This window comes from Papaver somniferum, chromosome 4, assembly GCF_003573695.1.
Source record: "Papaver somniferum cultivar HN1 chromosome 4, ASM357369v1, whole genome shotgun sequence".
Taxonomy (NCBI): Eukaryota; Viridiplantae; Streptophyta; class Magnoliopsida; order Ranunculales; family Papaveraceae; genus Papaver; species Papaver somniferum.
This window is the reverse complement of record NC_039361.1, coordinates 24058883-24078761: the sequence shown is the minus strand read 5'-3', so window position 1 is coordinate 24078761 and position 19879 is coordinate 24058883. Positions and strand designations below refer to the sequence as shown.

At 36.3% G+C, this 19879-nt stretch overlaps 1 protein-coding gene across 4 annotated transcripts; it reads right to left on the bottom strand.

Moving 5' to 3' along the window:
* Window positions 1-804: 804 nt before the first annotated feature.
* On the bottom strand, window positions 805-6035 carry LOC113274964 (FT-interacting protein 1-like). 4 transcript variants are annotated; one of them, XM_026524390.1, is made up of 4 exons: window positions 5734-6035; window positions 3846-4960; window positions 1620-3660; window positions 805-1208 (listed from the first exon to the last, which is right to left on the bottom strand). In XM_026524390.1, exons 2-3 carry the CDS (start codon window positions 4878-4880, stop codon window positions 1636-1638), a joined length of 3060 nt encoding a protein of 1019 aa, XP_026380175.1. In that variant the 5' UTR covers window positions 4881-4960; window positions 5734-6035; the 3' UTR covers window positions 805-1208; window positions 1620-1635. The 4 variants fall into 4 exon arrangements, with proteins under 4 accessions (XP_026380175.1, XP_026380176.1, XP_026380173.1 ...); XM_026524391.1 differs by having other exon boundaries at window positions 805-1203; XM_026524388.1 differs by lacking the exon at window positions 805-1208 and having other exon boundaries at window positions 1387-3660; window positions 5734-6034.
* Window positions 6036-19879: the final 13844 nt, after the last annotated feature.

The following is a 19879-nucleotide window of genomic DNA, read 5'->3' as shown; positions in this document are numbered from 1 at the left end:
CACGACTAATAGGGTTTTCTAGGGAGTTTGGGAGACTCTTCTAAACTCTCCCACGACTAACGGGGAGTTTGAGAGACTTCTTCGAACTCCCCCACGACTAACGGGAAAAAACTCAACTACACCCAACTCCCCCAACTCCCTTGAAGACTAACACCCTGCACGTGAATATCGAGATTTTTGTTAAAAGATCTTGTAAGTTGTAATCCGCGGTGAAATAAGAAATTATATGTTTCAGCATATAATTTATGTTCGCGTGTAGTAGTATAATGCACCCACGTTGATACTATGGGGGTTATGTGTCAAAGTCTTTTTTGTCGGCTTATTTTCCCGCCGGGCAGGAGCGGATTTAGAGGTGTTTCTCCACCCCAATAGTATTCGTATCTTGTTTGTCTATTCCTGATTCATCTGAATTTGACTGATATCATCTGACTCGCACCTTGTTTGTTTTCTTTGACTCATCTGATTCGTTCGTATTTGATTCATCTAAGTCTGACTGATATCACTAGATTCGTCTGGACCTAATTCAATATGTTCATTCTTTGAATCAGATTTGACTCATCTAACTCAAAAATATGCGAGTCGGTGGTCATCTACTCCATAAATCCGGGGCATTTTATTCCTTAACCCTAATGGGTCCGAATCAGGGATTAGATCTGAGTCAAATTGCAAGTCAGTCCTGAATCAAAATAAAAACAAACGTTCTAGGCCGAGTCGGGAAAATACATACACACTCTTGAATCTCGATGATCAAATTCATGAATCAGATTTAGAGAAATTTAATCGCTCATATATGTCCAGTCGACATAACAATCCATGGCTTTAAATTATGTAAATATCCCTACTAAAGAGACATGAGTTTGAGTTAATTTCTAGGCAATGTAAACTAGAAATCAGGAATGACAACTTTACTTTCCTATGACAAACTTTGTATATTTTGCTTAAGAATTGGTGCAATGAAGTAGCTGACATCTTAGCAAAGGAGGCAAGAGAAAGAGGAGTCCATAAACAACTATGGATGAGAATGCCTGACTACATTATTCCAGCTCTTAGTTCAGTTTTCAAATTCAACTGTAACTTTATCTTCAGTCTCTGAGATTAACAATATGTTGGTCTCAGGATGCCAGTCTCAAATCACAATCTTGAGATAAGGTTAACCAACACTTTGGACAATCCTTTATATCTGTAAGCTTCTCTCTGAATCTACTGAACTTTCAAAAAAAAAAAACACGAAGAAGCTAGAAATTAGGAATGCAGCAGAAACTAAATATCCATAATTGACAGCCAGGGCAAACAATGTTTTATTTTGATAAATAATCAGACTTGATAAATAAGCAGACTATAAACCTGAACATCGTTTATTTTTGTACCATGTAGCTAAAAACGATCTTGTCAATACTAATTTCTATTCCCAACTGAAATAAAAACATCAATAAATAAAATTATTTATGTCGTCTAAAGTCTCAACTGTATCTCTTTTCTTCCACCAAAATAAGGCAATAATAAACAACGAAACAACAACAGATATTAAATATGAGAAGAAAAAGAAAAGATCTACAAACATTACTGGCACATACTAAACAAATATACTCTGACAAATCCCTTGATGAGAAGGAGCCTACCTTGCTTAAGAAGTATTTACAGCATACTATCTGTCCTCGCTGGAAGTCGCCGAAAGAAGTTGATGGGAACTGAAGGCAACCTATGTCGGAACCTGGGATGCCTCATCATGAAGAAACCAGCTATAACCGCAACCACCTGGAAAGGTGTTACATATAGAACCAATGCAGCAACTAAACAGAACGTAACAAAGATCGCAGTTGCACGTGGATCTCTCCAACTTAACAGTGCTTGAAATCTCTCCCCTTGTGTCGCTATATCTCCTACAACCGTTTGAATTCTTCCTGCTACACTCCTCAATCGATCATACCTCATTCGAACAAGCTCTGGACTACGGCAAGTAGGAAATGTGTCAAACTCTTCATCTAACTCGTCTGGGTGGACTGCCTCTGCATAAGAAATCCTGGTGTTCATGTGAGGTGGATAACGAGGTCGGTACCGGAAATTCCATATTCCTATTAAAAACATGTAGAGAAATACTGTTGGCAGTATAAGTTCTGGAAAGCACACGAGCATCACAAACAGAACATGCACGAGGACAGTAGTAACTGGATTCTTCCACATGCAAACATCTCCGAACCATTTACCAACAGCAAATAAACCCGAGAAAACTGACATTAGACGGAAAAAGTTTGCCTTGCTTCTCCTCATGCTCCACAAGTGCGAGTCAACGTCAGACATATACTCCACTATCTCCTTACGAAGTGGGGGCTCAGCTCGGCTCAGTCTTGCTGCCACTATATTAACTGCTTGATGTCGCAGCATATCAAGCTGCACCACTGTTAACGGCCGTGCATAATGCATCTTCGGTAATAATGGGCGAGAGTATATATACATCATGTTCACCAACGACGTGCAAGAAAACCTTATAGCCAGATGTAATTCTCCCATTTTTTTAACTCCCGAAGGATGCAAGACTAGTAGAGGATAAGAGTGTGTATACACCCGCCCTGTTTCTAGTGTTGAAATACGAATCCTAACTTTCCCGACCTTCACGTCCTTGTGACCCTTTTCCCCAAGCTGGCTATTGTCAAAAACACCAATCGTAAGAACAGTGGCTGGATCATAGACCTCCCATGTGTACTGCTCGTTGTACTTTGGGCTGAGACTGTCGATGATGGTACGTGTCCGTATCCATTTCTGACCATACTTAGCTACACAGTAAGTATCTGATGAACCCTTACCTTCTCTTGTTTTCATTGGGTGAAGCCCACTAGCGTTCAAGATACCAAGTTCCAGCACACCAATCGACGGCTTCCAGAGTTGCTTCGCTGTAGGTCGGAGATCACTACTGTAGTGTGTTGATTCATCAAGAACATGATACCCACCATCAAGGCAAAGACGTAGGTGGAGACGGCTAGAAAACTTATCTCTCTTCAACTGGTCAACATCAATAGCAACTGCCCTTTCCAGATTGAACCAACGAGTGTGGATGATGCGGTCATCAGCTCGTTTCTCAACTTGGTTTAATGGTATGATGACTCTCCCAACAATCTCATCTTTGCCTGGCCCTTGCCGGTCTTCCACGGTAAGGATTAAGTGATCTTCAAAGGGTTCAGCAGTTACAAATAATAGATCCTCATTCCATAGTGGGTTCATCGATCTAGCTTGGATAGTCCTTGTTTTCAGTACTTGGTTACCAATTTGAGCTTTCACATGCACATCTGGGAACCTATTTTTATCCGTCGGAATCAAATCCTGTGCCTCAATAATGTTGACACGTACATACCACAGTCGTGGTGCATGGTAAACCTTCGATCGTATGTGTGTGGAGGCAGCTGCAGAGCTATCAATCGGTGTTGCTGCGTCCGAATGCCATGCATCGGGGAATGCTTCATCAGCTTGTGTGCCTATCCAGACAGCAAGCATCAGCTCACCTCTCACCTTATCCCCCTTCTTATCCTCAAGCCGATACCATTCTGGAGCCAATGGACTATCAGGAGGAACTCGCGTAGGGACCTCATTAAGGTCAAACCTTACTGTACCCACATAGTCATCTTTGACAAGATCTTTATCCTTGATGACAACTTCAAGGACTGATGCCTGTTGAAGAAATTCAAAGAAATGAAGTGTTACAGTCTGAACACTGAAAATAAGAGATTAGGTAGTGTATAAAGACTAGGATAAAAACCTAATGGATTCGAGTGGATGACTTTAACAAGTCAACAACTGATAAAAACAAGGTAATTCCTAAACTTCATAGAACACAAACATATATAGAGTCACACCTGTATACGCTCCTTTGAAAAAGCAAACACTTCATTCCACTCGGGATTCTGCTTTTTCTCAAAGTGCCTTGTTGTTCCTTTGTAGTTTCCAATCTTCACCTCAACGTACGGATCGAGGCTCCCCGTAATGTCCATAGAGGGAAGCTCACGGGCTTTAACGACTCGTACAAAGAGAAACTGCATCTGCTCAACGAGGTCATAAGTGCTGGCAGGTTTATCTGCACGTATAACACGGCCACCAACAATCTGTCCCCCACCGAGGAATGGGCTGGTCTCTTTAAGAGCATAATCAACTGGTTGTGCAGCTGATGATGAGTACATACGAACAATTTTGGCAGGTGGTGGTTCCGCTTTCATCTCATCTGCAGCGTATTTAACTTGTTCATACGATGGTGATCCTCCGAATTGTTGTTCTTGGTGTAGCTGATGTTGCTGGTGTTGTTGGTTCTGCGGGTGATTAGGGTTTGGCAAGTGATGGAAGCTGTGCCTTGAGTCTCCTTTGGGATTGTTTGTAAATGCATTCATCATATGTTGAGGTTGAGGTTGAGGTTGCATTTGAGGTTGGGATGATATGTTTCCGTCCGAATTGACTATAGTTTCCATTGCTGGAAGTGGGTTGGAAGATCTAATGGATGGATCATCAGTAAGATAAACTTTCAGGCCAAGCTCTCCTTTCACGTGAGAAAAGATGCCGCGCTTCTCCAAAGGGTAGTGCAAAACAACCGCATCACTAAGATGGACAAATGATGTGCCAGTGAGCCGAACCTTCCCAAGGAAAGATCTGGAGTGGGTGACTTTCACATTGTTATAAACATAAGCTTCAAGTGCAAGATTTTGGAGATTAGAAGGATCACTGACGTTGAAATAAAAGCTTTCATTCCACACAGGGTTGAGATCTCTTTCCTTGATAGTTGTACGAAATTTCTGGCCTTCAAAATGAAGCTCTACAAAAGGACTCGATGTTCCTTGACCATCTTTGGGCATGAGGTTGTGTGCGCCAACCACCTCAACCCCCAATTTGAGATTGCTCATCATGGTTGTTAATACAATCCACTTTGTGGGTGGAACTGGTAATGAAATTCCTAACTACTGGATCAAAAGTAGCTCCCTGATACCTGAAACACAGAAAGTAAAAAAGCTATATGAATAAACTTTTGCACACTCAGCCATTCAAATTCTACAAAGAAAAACACATCCAATTGTTCCAATCTAAATATCGCGAAACCTATAAACCCTGTATCTTAGAGGTTACTAACTTACTCAATAGAAAATGAGACCATGCAATTCCTCTCTATAACCATTCACAGCACAGACAGGATAATATTTGCTCAAAATAGAAGCTGTGTAATCACAGATTCTGAAATCTAACAAATGAAGATACTAAACAAAAGTAAACAAAGAGATTTTTCAGTACATAACAGGATTCAATTCAAGATCTAACAAGTTAACCAAAAAAACATAGCTTAATAATCTCAATCTTATCTAGCTCAAAAATCAATTCTACAAATTACCAATCAAAACAACAAACAAAAGAAAGAAATCAAAAAGGAAAAAAACAAATTCACCTGTTTTTTTTACAGATCAAGAAAAAAAAAATGACACAATCAAAGAGAGAATTTATAAAAAAAACACTTGAACAATTTCAACACGTAAATTAAATAAACAAAAAAAAACAAGTCAAATAAAGCTTGCTTATCTAAATAGTATCAAAAGAAAAGGTATCTGATATTGACAACCACATCATCAACAAAAGTCTATACACCCAAACTAACACTTCAACAACAGATCTTCTGCTTCAAAGTAAACTAAATTAATATCAATTAATCGTAAAATGAAGCTCAATAAATCAGAAAATCAAGAAATTGAGAGAAAATTTTAAAAAAATCACCTGTAAGATTATAATTCTTCTTCTTCTTAATGAGGATGAGGTTCATAGTAATAGGAGTACGCCCTTCTTCAGATCTCCATCGAGAAAACAAAAGTTTTTTATTTCTTCTTCTTTCTTGTTATCGAAATCTGTTTCTAGAAAAAATCCAGAGAAAACGTCGATTTATGGCATCAGAGCTGCCTCGGTGCGCGTAGCCACAACAGAGAGGAAGGAGGAAGAAGAATAAATTAAAAAACGAGAAATGAAATGAAAAATGAAAAATGAAATTTTACCAGTATACTACTAGTACTGCTACTCTGTAGAGCAGAGAAAAACAAATAACTAGAATACAAGAAATCAAAAATATTAAATTGAGATAAATACTCTGGATTTTACGTTTCTTTTTTGGTTTTCTTCTTATTTTTAAATTTTTGTGACGTTAATTACTGAGGGTTGAATTAAATATTGGCCGTTGGATTTTATTGATTGGGTAAAATGTGTGAGAAATCGAGGTAGATCGGATGGATGACGTGGCGTATGATTTGGAGATGACGGGTTTGAGCTTTGGGTTTGTGGGAATTTACGTACCTGCCATTGCCGGTTTTTTCTAGGAAATTTTGTGGAGTTGTCAATTTTTGTCCTGTATATTGAGAGATGAGTCAAAATAGGGCCCTTGAAGACGAGTGTCAGTGATGTTATTAGCGATAGAGATTAACGCCTAAATGATGGTTGGACTTGGGTTATTGACTTACTGTTATGGCTAAAGTCAATGCAAGAGGACTTGGACTTGACTTGATTGAATTGTGAGGTAAATTATATGGATTTGAGATTTTAAGTAACAACTTCCAGGCAACTTACTTTTCTTGTGTGTGTGGTAGTAGTTGTTGGTGATTTACGTATAAGGTACATTTTGTGTGTGAGTTTTTCTTTTTTTTTTTATCAATAGTGTTGTTAGTTGGCTTTCCTAATATTTACATGCCATTTTGATGCAATGGTCATGCGAAAATGTTTTGATTAACGAGCGCGTTCGTTTGTTTTTTTTTCCCAATATTTATATGCCTTCTAGATGGAATATGATCATACAAAAATGTCCCGAAAATGAGCAAACGAGCTAAAAATTTTTCCTACAGACATTTCATCTATGAAAATATATTACAGATCATTTTCTGGCATTTATGCGGGCTGGTGATCTTTTTCATATTTTTTTCTGGGACATTCCTGCGCTGGTGATGTAATTTAAACCAAACTTGGTTAATTTTCTATGTGGACTAGATTTTTTTTTTGTGTATTATGGCATAGATCTTAATATAAAGTTAAACACTGCCGATTTGGGATGTCTAGGAAAAGTTAAACAACGTGCGTAATCCTCCCCATCTAATAATTACAATCGTTTGGTTGAGAGAAAGTGAAAGTTGATAAGGTTTAGGTGTGAGGATCATGATAATTAATTTTTTTCTTAATACTAATCCTACAGGAATCTACATTATAATATTCCTTTTTCATTTCATAATCAGATTTGGTACTCATGACAGGAATTTAGATTAGACAAGACAGATATGAAAATTAAAGTAGGGTAAGTATGTTCAGCAAAGCTCGTTTAACATATGATTGTGTATGTATTCTTTTGATAACCGAAGTCGTTTATCCAATGTATGCATGTTGTGCTAAAAGTTCCAATGTAGTTTGATGTCTTAAGACATTTTGTTAGTGAACTAACTAGAGACTGTGAGAGGGGGAACAAAAAAGATGCCTATGGTCCAAGCTTGTGAAAAATAAAGTGATTAAATTCATAGAAGTTAAAAAATAAAGTTAAAGCAAAAAAGAGATTCAGAATCTGGCTTTGCGCATATGCTTATCAACTTTGGACATGGTATGTAGCAACAGAAGGACAGATGGGTTTCTGTGTAGAAAGAATGCGACAACTTTTTGGTTGCAGCGTTCCACTTAAGTTGTTGCTGTGACAAGGGAATAGTTAGACTGGAGTACTGGATGGAACTCCTTTTTCTTTTATTGTGGGAAGTCGATCAAAATCCTGAATGGAACTTCTTCTTTTTCTATTGTGGGAAGTCGATCAAAATCCAGAATCTCTCTGTGAATCCATAGTGTTTTAGAACGATCGTTATCAGGTATGCTTTTATTAGATATAGATCAGCTCTCTTGCAACTATCTACCGAACATATCAACCTTTCCGATGGAAAGATAAGAGACCATTTATTTATTTATTTTTAAGGAAAAAAATTTATTAAGAAAGAAAATAGAGATACTAGGTCTATTCCTATGCATCATGTCAAATAAATCTATTTGCCATATCAGGTGGCATGACAAACTAGACGTGCCGCTATGATAGAAGAGTTAAGCGATTGAATTCCTATCGGGCGATATTGTCTATTTCGTTAACGATAGAGGCTCCATCGTTGGCTGTTGTCTGAATATCGCTCGATATTGTTTATATTGTCAATGTTCGACTCAATATCGTCAGCGCCTAAAATACCACACTTCACCTCTCATTCCTCTTCATACCTTCTCTTATTTCTCCTAAACAAGATTATTTAGTTACTTCCTTCCAAATATGAGTGAGAAGAGAGAAAAAAACAGAAAAGTCAAAGGATCTACTAGCACCTCAGCCAGTGGATAAATTATATATGTGCAGAACAGAAAATATGAGTTTTAGCATGTTAGACAACTAGCTGGTGATGGTGTACTACCTAGCACATATCTGGCCATCCAGAGCGAGTTAATCCAGTCGCTCTAAGAGGTAGGTGGTCTGAGTTCTGGACGGTGTTCAGGTTACTTCCTCATTTTGTTCAAGACAAAAAAGCAAAAAGCAAAAGAGATTACAATTAGCAAAATCTGTAAACTGGCAGGCTCGACTTGTTTATGCCAAGTTTATATCTCGCAAAGTAGGGGGATGATCCCACCATCTAGACTCCACCGAAGCTCCATGGTTTGCTAGGATATCTGCCACTGCGTTGCCTCCACGAAATATGTGAGAGTATATAAACTCGATGGTCGAGAGGAATCTCATACAATTGGACCACTATATAGCCAATTTCCAAGGGATTAATCATGGGTTATCAATGGCAGCAAGAATAGTTGTAGAGTCACATTCAAACCAAAGTTTTCGAAACCCTCTAGTTTGCGCTATTCTAAACGCATGAATTGCACCCCCAATATTCAGCAGACATAGAAGTATCAGTACCAATACTTTGAGCTAAACAGACACGAACCAAGTTGTTATGATCACCAAAAACCACACCACAACCAGCAGGGCCGGAATTCCCGAGGGAACAACCATCCACATTAACCTTAATCCAACCAAAGAGAGGAGGTAGCCACCTGACTTCTTAAATACGCGGAGCTTTGGGAGGACGACATTGCAGTTTAAACACATCCAAAATCTTCAAGTCATTAAAGGTGCTGAAAGAATAGCCTTTGACGTCACTACTCGACTCGCTAATAAGAGTCAATAGTCTCATTTTTGCAAATTGGGTAGGGATAATCAAATGATCAAACCTGAGCTTGTTTCTGCAGTCCCAAATAATCCATAAACAGTTCACTACGGCGACCCAGAAAAGGTTTTGAGTAGAGAACATCTCATATAATTCTTGACTGAAGTTAATAGGTCTATTATGGAGTGGGTGTTGAGTTGGTGCTGAAAAACAACAGAAATCCAGGTCCACAGCGAGCGAGTTAGCAAAGGCGCAACTGAAGAATTGATGATTTTGGGTTTCCATGCATCACAGATTTGGATAAAGATTGCAACAGTTAACTTTCGAGACTCCGCAGAAACGTATATTATCATCGAACGCAATTCTCCCATGCAGCAGTTTCCACAAAGTAACAGCTATTCGTGGTGGTGTCTTTACATTCCATAGGTCTTTAAAATCGCAAGAAGAACTTGCTCTCGGTCTGCAAGAATCATAAGCAGTCTGCATAGTAACGATGCCACTGCTACTTTGTGTCCATACAAGCTTATCATGCTCATGAGGAGCAAAACACACCTCATTTATAGATTGCTTGATAGTGATGTTTAGCTCAGGCATACAAGAAGGAAAAAACCATCTCCCATTCACGATGAATTCCTCAACCGTATGCTGCATATTGGCCGTATCCATCTCAAGATAGTCACCAATAGAAGCACTTAAATAAACACACCAATTATCCTTCCATATGTCAACAGAAGAACCATTACCAATCATCCATAAAGCGTTATTTTGAATGATTGACCATTGGTTACGAAAGCCTGGCCAGACCGAGGATCTCCTGTAGTAATATTAGTTGTGAAACCTTGCTTTAAAGAATGAAAACCAATAGGAGGTTCCAGTCATAACTTGCCAAGCCATCTTCATCAAAGCTGCTCGGTTTACATGAAATAAATATTTAATATTGAGACCTCATTCGTCATAAGAAAGACACATCTTTTTCTAAGCTACAGTGGTGTGCTTCATAGTAGAAATATCGCCAGACCAAATAAAATTACATATCCATCTTTCTAGTGTATGAAAACAAGTTTTAGGCCATTCATAAACATGGAAACTGTAGAGAACATAACTAGTTATCACAGTTTTCACCAATTCCACTCTTCCCATCATCGAAAGATTTACCCTTCCAAGCAGCAAACTTCAACTTAATTTTATCCACTATGTATTGTTTGACTTGTGCATAGGAATATGCCTTACATATTATAGCATTTACCAGCCATGATTATAAGATTCGTGTTCATTTACAATTTTTTTCTGCAATTACTTACCAATGCGTAACTAACTCCACATACCTAATATGTCCAAACCAATTAGTCGAGACAGTCCAAATAAAGATAAAGTTTTTGACTTCATTAGTTATTACGTCTGCCACTCTCCCCTTCTTATGTGTCATAACTCATCTATTTATATCTTGCTACCACGACCTTTATCCTTTTTATACTTTCATTTTAACAACTCATGCATCAAATTATCTTCTCCATTATTGATCAAAGCCTGTTAAGAAGTAACTTCATATTTGTTTGGAGAATTTTCAATGTAAGAACTTATTGCTAGCTATTTATTCTTCTGCATCACAAAAATAGCATAGATTATCCATGACGTTACAACCTTTTCTATTAAGGTTATTCACTATTGGAATAACATTACGTATTGCAGGGCATAAGAAAAATTAAGTTTTTTGAGGTATATATTTTATCCAGACATGTTTCTGTGGGAAAGTATTTAGTGGCATGTTTTTATCTGCAGTTTCCAATCATAATTAGATTTTACAGTGAAGTTGTTACCTGAAATACTGAAAAAGTGTTAGAGCATCGCTTGGTTAAACTCACAAGTTTTCGCTCGCTCGATCTAAAAACCTAAGTTTCGTTCTTTGAAACTATCTTCCTCTGTGAAACTGTATTAGGTTTACGACTTTGAAAGACTTCACTAGCTAAGGGATCCGTGAAGATCGATCATGCTATCTTTAACCTGATACAGTTCTTGTTATCTGAATTTTATTCTTATTGATCTTCTAAGTTCTCGAAACTTTAGATCAAGAACTTGATTGATAGAAATCACAAAGTTCTATTCGTTTCAGATTTTGTGATTCCATAAGATAGATATCAATATCACTTATGGTTTCTTTGTTTAGATCGTTCTTGTGATGTATAGTTGATTAGGCATCTATATAAGCTCAACCTAATCTTGAGTTTGCTTGATATTTTCTTTTCTAGAAAATCCCTTGTAAGCATATAGATTTCTGTTACCTTGATTGAATATCTTGCTGAAGGAAATCAAATAGGCTTTCTGTTAGAAGCAGAATAGTCATAAAAGTCTTCACTTAGGTTGAAAAAACTCCTAAGCCTGTAAAGCACGTCAGCTAGGGGAATTGTGTTGCGCAGTGTCTTGCGAGATCCAAGAGACGTAAAGAAGCGTGACTGAAGCTGAATTGCTCGTTGGGTCAATTCTTTCTCAACTGCATTCCAGTCCGAAGTCTAATAGTATGCTAGTATTTGAAGTGGTTTAATACAATGTGGTACTCAAGTTCTGGACTAGGTCTCGGGGTTTTTCTGCTTTGCGGTTTTCCTCGTTAGCAAAAATTTTGTTGTCTTGTTTTTATTTATTTTTCGCATTATATTGTTTATCTTTGTAATTAAAATATTACAAGAAGTGCATTAGAATAACCTGGACAATTTCAAGCCTACAAGACTGTATAGAACCTACAAGATTATTCTTAAGAGTTTGTATCTTGAAAAAAATAACAACACTAGTTCTAGTTGTAATTCGTTTCTGTAATAGTTCGGGTACATACTAGGTTATTACTTGGATATTGATATGTGAGATCATCGAAGTTAAACTTGTCTTCAAATCAAGTATCAGATTCTTGGTTGATTTGTGCTACTGATTGTAACAAGTTTTCCCATACAGGTTTCCGAATTAAAATCTGGTGGCATACTTGGTACCCCCTTTTTTCAAAAATCTTCATGATGAGATAGATCTGGTGGCGCTCCTATCAGTCTCACCAGATTAATAATCTCTACTAGTTCATATGAAGTTGGGTTTCCCTTGTACCCTATGTCCAGCTGGAGTTAGAAATCTACTCCTTTAGCTTTACCTTTTTTGTTTACAAACAATCGGAATACTCAAGGAAATATTTTTTTTTCAGTGTCTGATGTGCCCATTAGTGTAACTAGAAGTATATAGGAGAACTGTCGCCCTATATTTATTGTACAAATCTTTCTCCATTTTATGATTATGCTTTTGAATTACTTCCCATAATACTCTCACATGTGGTTTTAGAGAATCTTTCACCCATATATCCTCCACATCGCATTCCGTTTTTTGTTTTTTCTTGAATCACCCTTCTCCATAGTGTATGTCTTTTATTTTGGAATCTCCGTGTTCATTTTACTAACAGTGCTTGATTAAAGAGGTTGAGGTTTCTTAATTCCAATCCCCATACTCTTTAGGTTTCCTTACCTTTTTCCAAGAAATCCAATAGATTTTTTAACTCTTCTAGTGGAACCCCATAAAAAATCTATCATCAGTTTAGTAACGTTTTCTCTACCAAAACTGGCATTTTGTACACTGACATATCATAAATAGGTGGTAAAGCCAGTTTATTCTTGATTAGTACCACTTTACGTGCCTTTAATAGAAGATTCTTCATCCAAGTTAAAAGTCTGTCCTGAAACTTGTTTGATATATCTTAATTCCCATTAATAAGTAGATTTTAAGGTGAAATTGTTACCTGAAATGCTGGAAAAAAAGCTTCGTGATGAGAGATATGATTATGGACAGTCATATTCCTTTAGTCTTTAAAAGAGTGTTACGTTACTCTACTGGTTAAGAGGTTTTTTAAAGTTGTGGGTGCTTTTAATATTGTTAGTCCTGGTTTTTTTGAAAGATACTCCCTAGTCAAATTTGTATGAAAAGAAGTGTAAGGTTTGTTCACAAAAATCCGAACATTTGACCTCCTTTATAAGTTAATATCATGGATATTAATGTTGATATTAGTAGATTTGGTATGTTAGCCACGTATATGGCTAATAATGAATACGATGAGTACACAATATTTCCAATTATCATCAGCGCTCGGGAATATAGCGGTAGAAGATGTTCCAAATAGAACGATATCGAGTTCTTCTCTCCCGGATGCTTTCCAGAAGAAAAATGCTAAAACAGGGAATCTACTTTAAAAAAAAATTGCACCGAATTTTCGGATGGAGCATTTTGGGTAAGCTTATTGATGTATTTTCCCTCTCTTCTAATTTTTTTTTCCTATTTCTCTAGGGGACTTTGGCCTTATGCCCCTTTCTTGTTTTTATTTTTTTTCGCCAATAAATATGCTTAATGATTTTAGCTTAATTAAACGGAGAAAAGAAGAAAAAAAAGACTCTGTAACTTGTCTTTTTAAAAGACATAAAAACTTTACTATTTTTCTTTTTTGAAAGAAAAACGATACATTAAGAAGAATTTTCTCTTAATGTAAAATAGGGATGATTGTTGAAACCACTCGAGACATAAAAAAAACAAGTTATTTCATAATTCCTCCCAAAGAAACAATACTTGAGAGATATTACAGTTCTTGAAAGAACTCCAAAATAACCAAAGCTTGTTTTACTAGCAGAATTATAGGCACAAGGGCCTTTGCATCTCAAAGTAGTTAAAATAGGTCTCCAAGATCGATTTCCAAGCGATTAGTTGCAACTCACCAGAAAACCTTGGTGATTTTCCATTCTAAGTTGAATCTGATTTTGAGCAATTCAATAGGCTTTCAAGGAAGGTTGTAGGCGCTTTTTTGGCCAACTCCAAGCAAATTTTAAAATATTAAAATTATTCTAAATTACTTTAATGTTGAAAGCATGCATGTAGAACTTATATATAGTTTTAATTGTATTGATGTTGTTAATTCAATCAAGAGATGATAATATTAAAATTTTGATTTTAGCTAGGTTATAAATCATGATAGTAAAAATATATATGATCAATGGGACTTTAATCCTGTAATATGTAAATTCAAATATTAAGACGAGTTTAGGCGAGTTCCAAGTCTGAACTTACTACTTCAATTCTCCAAAACCCCTAACCGAGTAGGACCTTGGAGCGAGTTAGACAACTTGCACTAACTCATACTTGTAATTCTCATGAATACGCGCTTAGACTAATCTTTTAGATAAGATTTTTATAGTTGCATGCAAGACATGTCTACGGTATAATTACTCAAAGCAATTTTCAACTTTAAATTAATAGATTTCATTGGTTCCAACTATAATTACACAAACCAAATTTTGATTTGCTAAATTATTAGTCTTTCTGAAAATTCTTAAACAATGAGAATAAAGAAGATCTCAAAACTTGAAACAAATGATACTAAAGATTATGAATTAAAATTGTCTTTCATGAGTTTCCTACACAATCTTCCAAAACTCGACTTATTATGCAAATTGATGTGTACGTTTAGGCAGATCATTCAATTAGGGAACAATTAGAAGAAAAATGAGTTGAAGTTGTCTTCCGATGGGAAAATGAGTAGAGTATAACATCACCTTCCAAAGTGACTCAAAACCTATTTTAAAGTTGTTGATGGGAAGATACGCAAAGGCAAGAAACTGTAAAGACTTCAATATTAGGATAAACACTTGTAGCAACTTCAAAGCTACTACTTTTATTTTAATTTCCAGATTTAATATATCAAAGGCTACAAACATAGTGACCTTCTGTAATCTTAATGCTATTCAAAATATCTGGAAAAATGAAAGCATATCTATGACATTGCAAACTGTATGAATCTTGTAACAATAAATGATGCTCAGTTTTCTGAGAATATAATTATCAATATATTGCTTGAGTATCTATCCTTTTTTCGAGAAAAAAATAGAAAAAAATGTGCATCTCATCGCATTGTCTGAAAACTCAATGCAACCAACTCCCCCGTGAGCATTGGATCCACATGTATATAATTTGAAGAAACATACAAAATCAATGCCATCTTATCAATGCCATCTTTGAAAATAAAAGCTTTATATTATAAACAAAAGAAATGACGAAAAGAAGAGCAATCATTAAAGGAAAACGATGAAATGTGCGCATATATAAATGTAGCAACAACAAATATAATAAGAACACCCACGGCCAATATAACATATCTTCATAATTTTTACATGACTACATTGTACATGGGTATAACTAGAAATTTGTTTTCTTTTCTTAAACAAACTTAAAGAAAATGTTGAATGTTTTATGAAGCTCTATCCCTGATCATAATATATATATTTTTTTGATAATCAAGCCATTAGTATTTCATTCCAAATAAGAAACGTTTACATGGTGGTTTTTAAGAAAAAACAAGTACAACATAAGCATGAAAATAATACAATGATAGATGCAAAACGAAAATAAATCGCGAAGAGAAAGAGCGATCCACAACGGTAGTACCCAAATCTTGTATGTAGAGATTGGAGAAGGAATGGTATTAGAAATCATAGTTCGACCATTTTGATTGATTTTCTTCTTGAAAAGAGATACTCCTATGAGAGAGGAGTGATTTTCCCAAAAACTCATGCGTAGCGAGAAGCCCAGAAACCCTAGATTTATTATTCTGTTGAAAAATAATTTGATCTTGCCTCCGTCAAATCGTCGATGTACTTGTATCCAACAAACCAAATCACGAACAAATCTATAGAATGAAACACTATCAAAAGTGCAGATAAAATCGCCCTAATAGCGAAGAGAATAATCGCCCTAATAGCAAAGAAAAAAATCACTCTGATAGCGAAGAAATTTATTCAAAATAACTAAATAGCTCTTAAAAACAAACAATATTTGCTCAGGTCTAGCCTCAAAAGGGCTAGATCTGAGCAAAGAAGAAAGAAGATGATGGGTTTTCTCTAGGCTTTTGAGAAAGGGTGAAAGAAAAGAGAGAGAAAAGCCCCTGGTCTGCTGATCATAATATTGATGGCTGGAGACAGGTAGCAAAATTGTTTAGTTAAACAGTCGGGCCAACTGGTATTTTTCAACTAAAACCTCATTAATAACGCTTTATAATTTCCCAAGATAATACTCCCTCCGTTTCTGGAAAATAGATACTTTCACTTTTTCAATTTGGCCTATTTTTAGGCTAAAATGAAAAAGTGAAAGTATCTTTTTTTCAAAAACAGAGAAAGTATTTGAGAAGATTTTTCAATTTCATGAAGTAAAATAATGTACATAGACATAATTTTAGAATGACTTTTAGGCAAAAATTAACTTTTTGTATAAAAATTGATTTTATTTCCTTATTTCTGGAATTGATTTCTGCTTATGCAAAATCACTTTTTCTTCTTAAATCCAAATAACCTCTTAGTTAATACTGCTTCCTCTTACTAATCACAATTCCAATGGTCCATCATCTTCCATGGAAAAGAAACAGTTCCCTCTTTTAGGTATTTGTTTTCATCATTTTGTATTTTTGTGATTCTGGTGATAGCTACACCTAGAGGTGTAAATTGGGTTGTATTAGCACGAGCACAACCTAGTCCAGCACGCTAAAACCTGTGCCCAGCCCAATCCATCACGTGATTTAGCCTAGCACGGCCCAACACGTTAGTTTCATAGGCTGTGCTGGGTTAGCCTAATCAGCACAGTAGCACAGCACAGCGCGCAGCACGGATAAGCACGTGGCCCAGCCCAGCACAACACGTTAAGAAAGCACGTCATAGCATGCACAAGTACACCATATAACAAGACATAATACATCACATTTTGTGTATATTTCACAAAGGAGTCATTATTTTCGCTTAGTTTTTGACATTCTAGCTACTTAAATATTTGGAAAATATATTTCAATATCGTTGTTATAATGTCGTTACCTACATTTGACTAGAACGTTAGTTTAATGATAATGATCCAATTTTATGTTTGATGGGATATTTCTTTTTATTGAATAAACATGCTAATTTTACTTGAAATTAATTTCAAATGATATGTTGTCTATTTAGATTCTCGTGATAATGTCCGACTTAATGTATACCATTAAGTGAGTTCAAATTGTTTATAACACGTGTGCTAGCACGGCACAACATGTTTATTCGTGTGATGTGCCCGTGGGCTGTGTTGTTCCTACCTTTTAACTAGTAAAGCACAACACGGCACGACACGTTTAAATCGTTGGCACACAGCACGGCACATGACACATGACACGTGAAGCACGCGACTTCATGTGCCGGACCGGCATGCTTTACACCTCTAGCTACACCACAGCACACACAAAAAAATAGTCCAAGTTACATAATAAAGTGGGTCCAAAATCCAAGCCCGTTAAATTATCCACAATAAATATTACCCACCACCCTAGTTAGTAAGTTCGCGAATGATTCGCGAATCATTCGCGAATTTTTCCGTATCATGAATTTTACCGTCTTATTCGCGTACGTTTGCAACTCCGAACCCAAGTCGCGTATTATGTGGCATTCCCGGATTATTCGCGAACCATTCACGAATTTTACGTATTCCGAATGATCGTCCGCTTAATTCGCCATAAATTCTTTAGCTTTTACTTTTCAAAGACTCCACTTTTTGGGCTTTACTGCCTTCCGAGCATACACGACCGAATATTAGACGTGTTGTAATTTTTATGAAACAAAAACGACTGAAGAGATTTGAAGGTGAAGGTGAGAGAGATCTCAAACTCACTAACCAAGCATCTAAACCACCATACGACGTCCTCTTGGATAACTAATGTTGTATATATTATTAATATCATCATATTAAGTTTATTTTTTCTTTAAATAACTCACACATATGCATAAAAATTGGTCTATGACCTTATAAATACAAATTATTTGTTATATATAGATACTGAATTTTCAGAGCCAAACTCACATTTATAAATCGAATTATACACGTACGTATGCCGTTCCGAATTACTGACGAATCACGTCCCGTTGACCGAATTTTGGACCGAATCTGGATTTTACAAACCCGTATAATACTCGTACGTTTGCCGTTCCGTACGTTTGCCGAATCCCGAATTGCTAACTAGGCCCACAACAAGTCACAACCACACACACATATCAAAGCTTTCACCAAATCTGTGTTTGCTCTTTGCTGCAGCTGCTGCTCAATTTTGCATCAGAGTCAGTCTCAGTGATTAAGTCCAACTACAGGGGCATTTCTATAAATAGGTGGTGGTTCTAGGACACATCTCTGCCCCCCTGCCTTGTACCAGGAAATAGTAATAAGGCGATTAATTGCCAACAACAAGAGAAGAAAAGGAGTTGAACCTCGTGATTCTAACGTACGGAGATTGATCTTTTGATCTGGACACGTGGGGTAGTTTTAATAACTCACGTGGGTCCATATCACCGGCCAGGTTTGACTACGCATCTTTTTCTTTACGTGTATTAAAATGTGTGACGTTATTTGGTGACCCTTGATTTATTTTATTTTTTTTTGGAAAGAAAATACAGTGTGGTACTTACATACGAGTACAGTAGTATTTAATTGTATTCTACGTGGGAGTGTTATGATATGGGCGGGACTAAATCTAATACTAGTACAAAGATTCCAAGAGTATAAAAAAATAAATAATGAAAAGGTTAATGACTTTCCAGAATTAGGAGAGTCTGATGACTCTGATCTAAGTACAAGGGTCTCGAATCTTGATCATTGAGTTTTAGAAGTTCTTTCAAATATATTTAAGTCAATTGTTGGAGGACATGCAATTTGTTTTGTTAGATAGGCTTTCTACTGTCAGATTTGTCCATTTGAGTTTTTTCTTGCTTTTTTATCGATGAAAAATATTTTCCTGTTATACTTCAAGTCTTGAAGGCCTGTGAATAAAATTCTATGATTAAGTAAAGGGAAATAAGTGTAATTGATTAGGTGTCCAACTCTCATACGTACAATATCCGGTATGTTACTGTCTCTGGCTGATTTTGGGTATTGAATATCTGTTAGGTAAATGAAAGTGGAAACCTTTGATTTAAAATGGACTCGTTTTCGCGAAAAAGTCTTCTCTACATTGAATTGAGATGCTCTTTGATATTTTATGGCGGGCAATAAATTCAATGACAAGTAGCCCATCATCATCGTCGCCCACTTCTACATCCATGACGTCTTCCGGATCAAAGACGGTTGTTTGTAAATGCTCTGGAATCTTCAGCTGCCATAAAAGCTTGGAAATGCTTTGGTTTGGGACAATACCTTCTTCATTTATCAACTTGTCATGAGTAGATTTTTCTCTAAATTTTTTTTTACTAGTAAGAGGCCATTCTATCACTTCCTCTTCCTCTTCATCTAATTTTTTTATTTTCTTTAATCAGGGTGCCAGTGAGTTTCGAACTTAGATCACTGGTATCATCATCCATTGAGTTTATCACTATATTACAGTGACATCAACCTCTTCTAAATTGACCATGACATTATATAGTTCCGCTTGTAACCAATGCATTTCAGTTTGCACATATGAATTAAAAGAGTTTGAGAATCTATCATCCACTTATGTAATTGAGAATTCACGTAGAGCCTATTTTCATCCTCCATAACTCAGTTTGTATGCTACTAGCATGAGTTTGGATTTATTTTTATTTTCCTTTAGGTTGGATACTATCCTGGCTTCTGGTTTTCTTATTCTTTTTGGGGTGATATAAGTTTTTTAGACCCTCGTTTTTGTGATCAATAAAATCTCTCTTTTACTGATAAAAAAGAATGTCGTAAGCAACTAC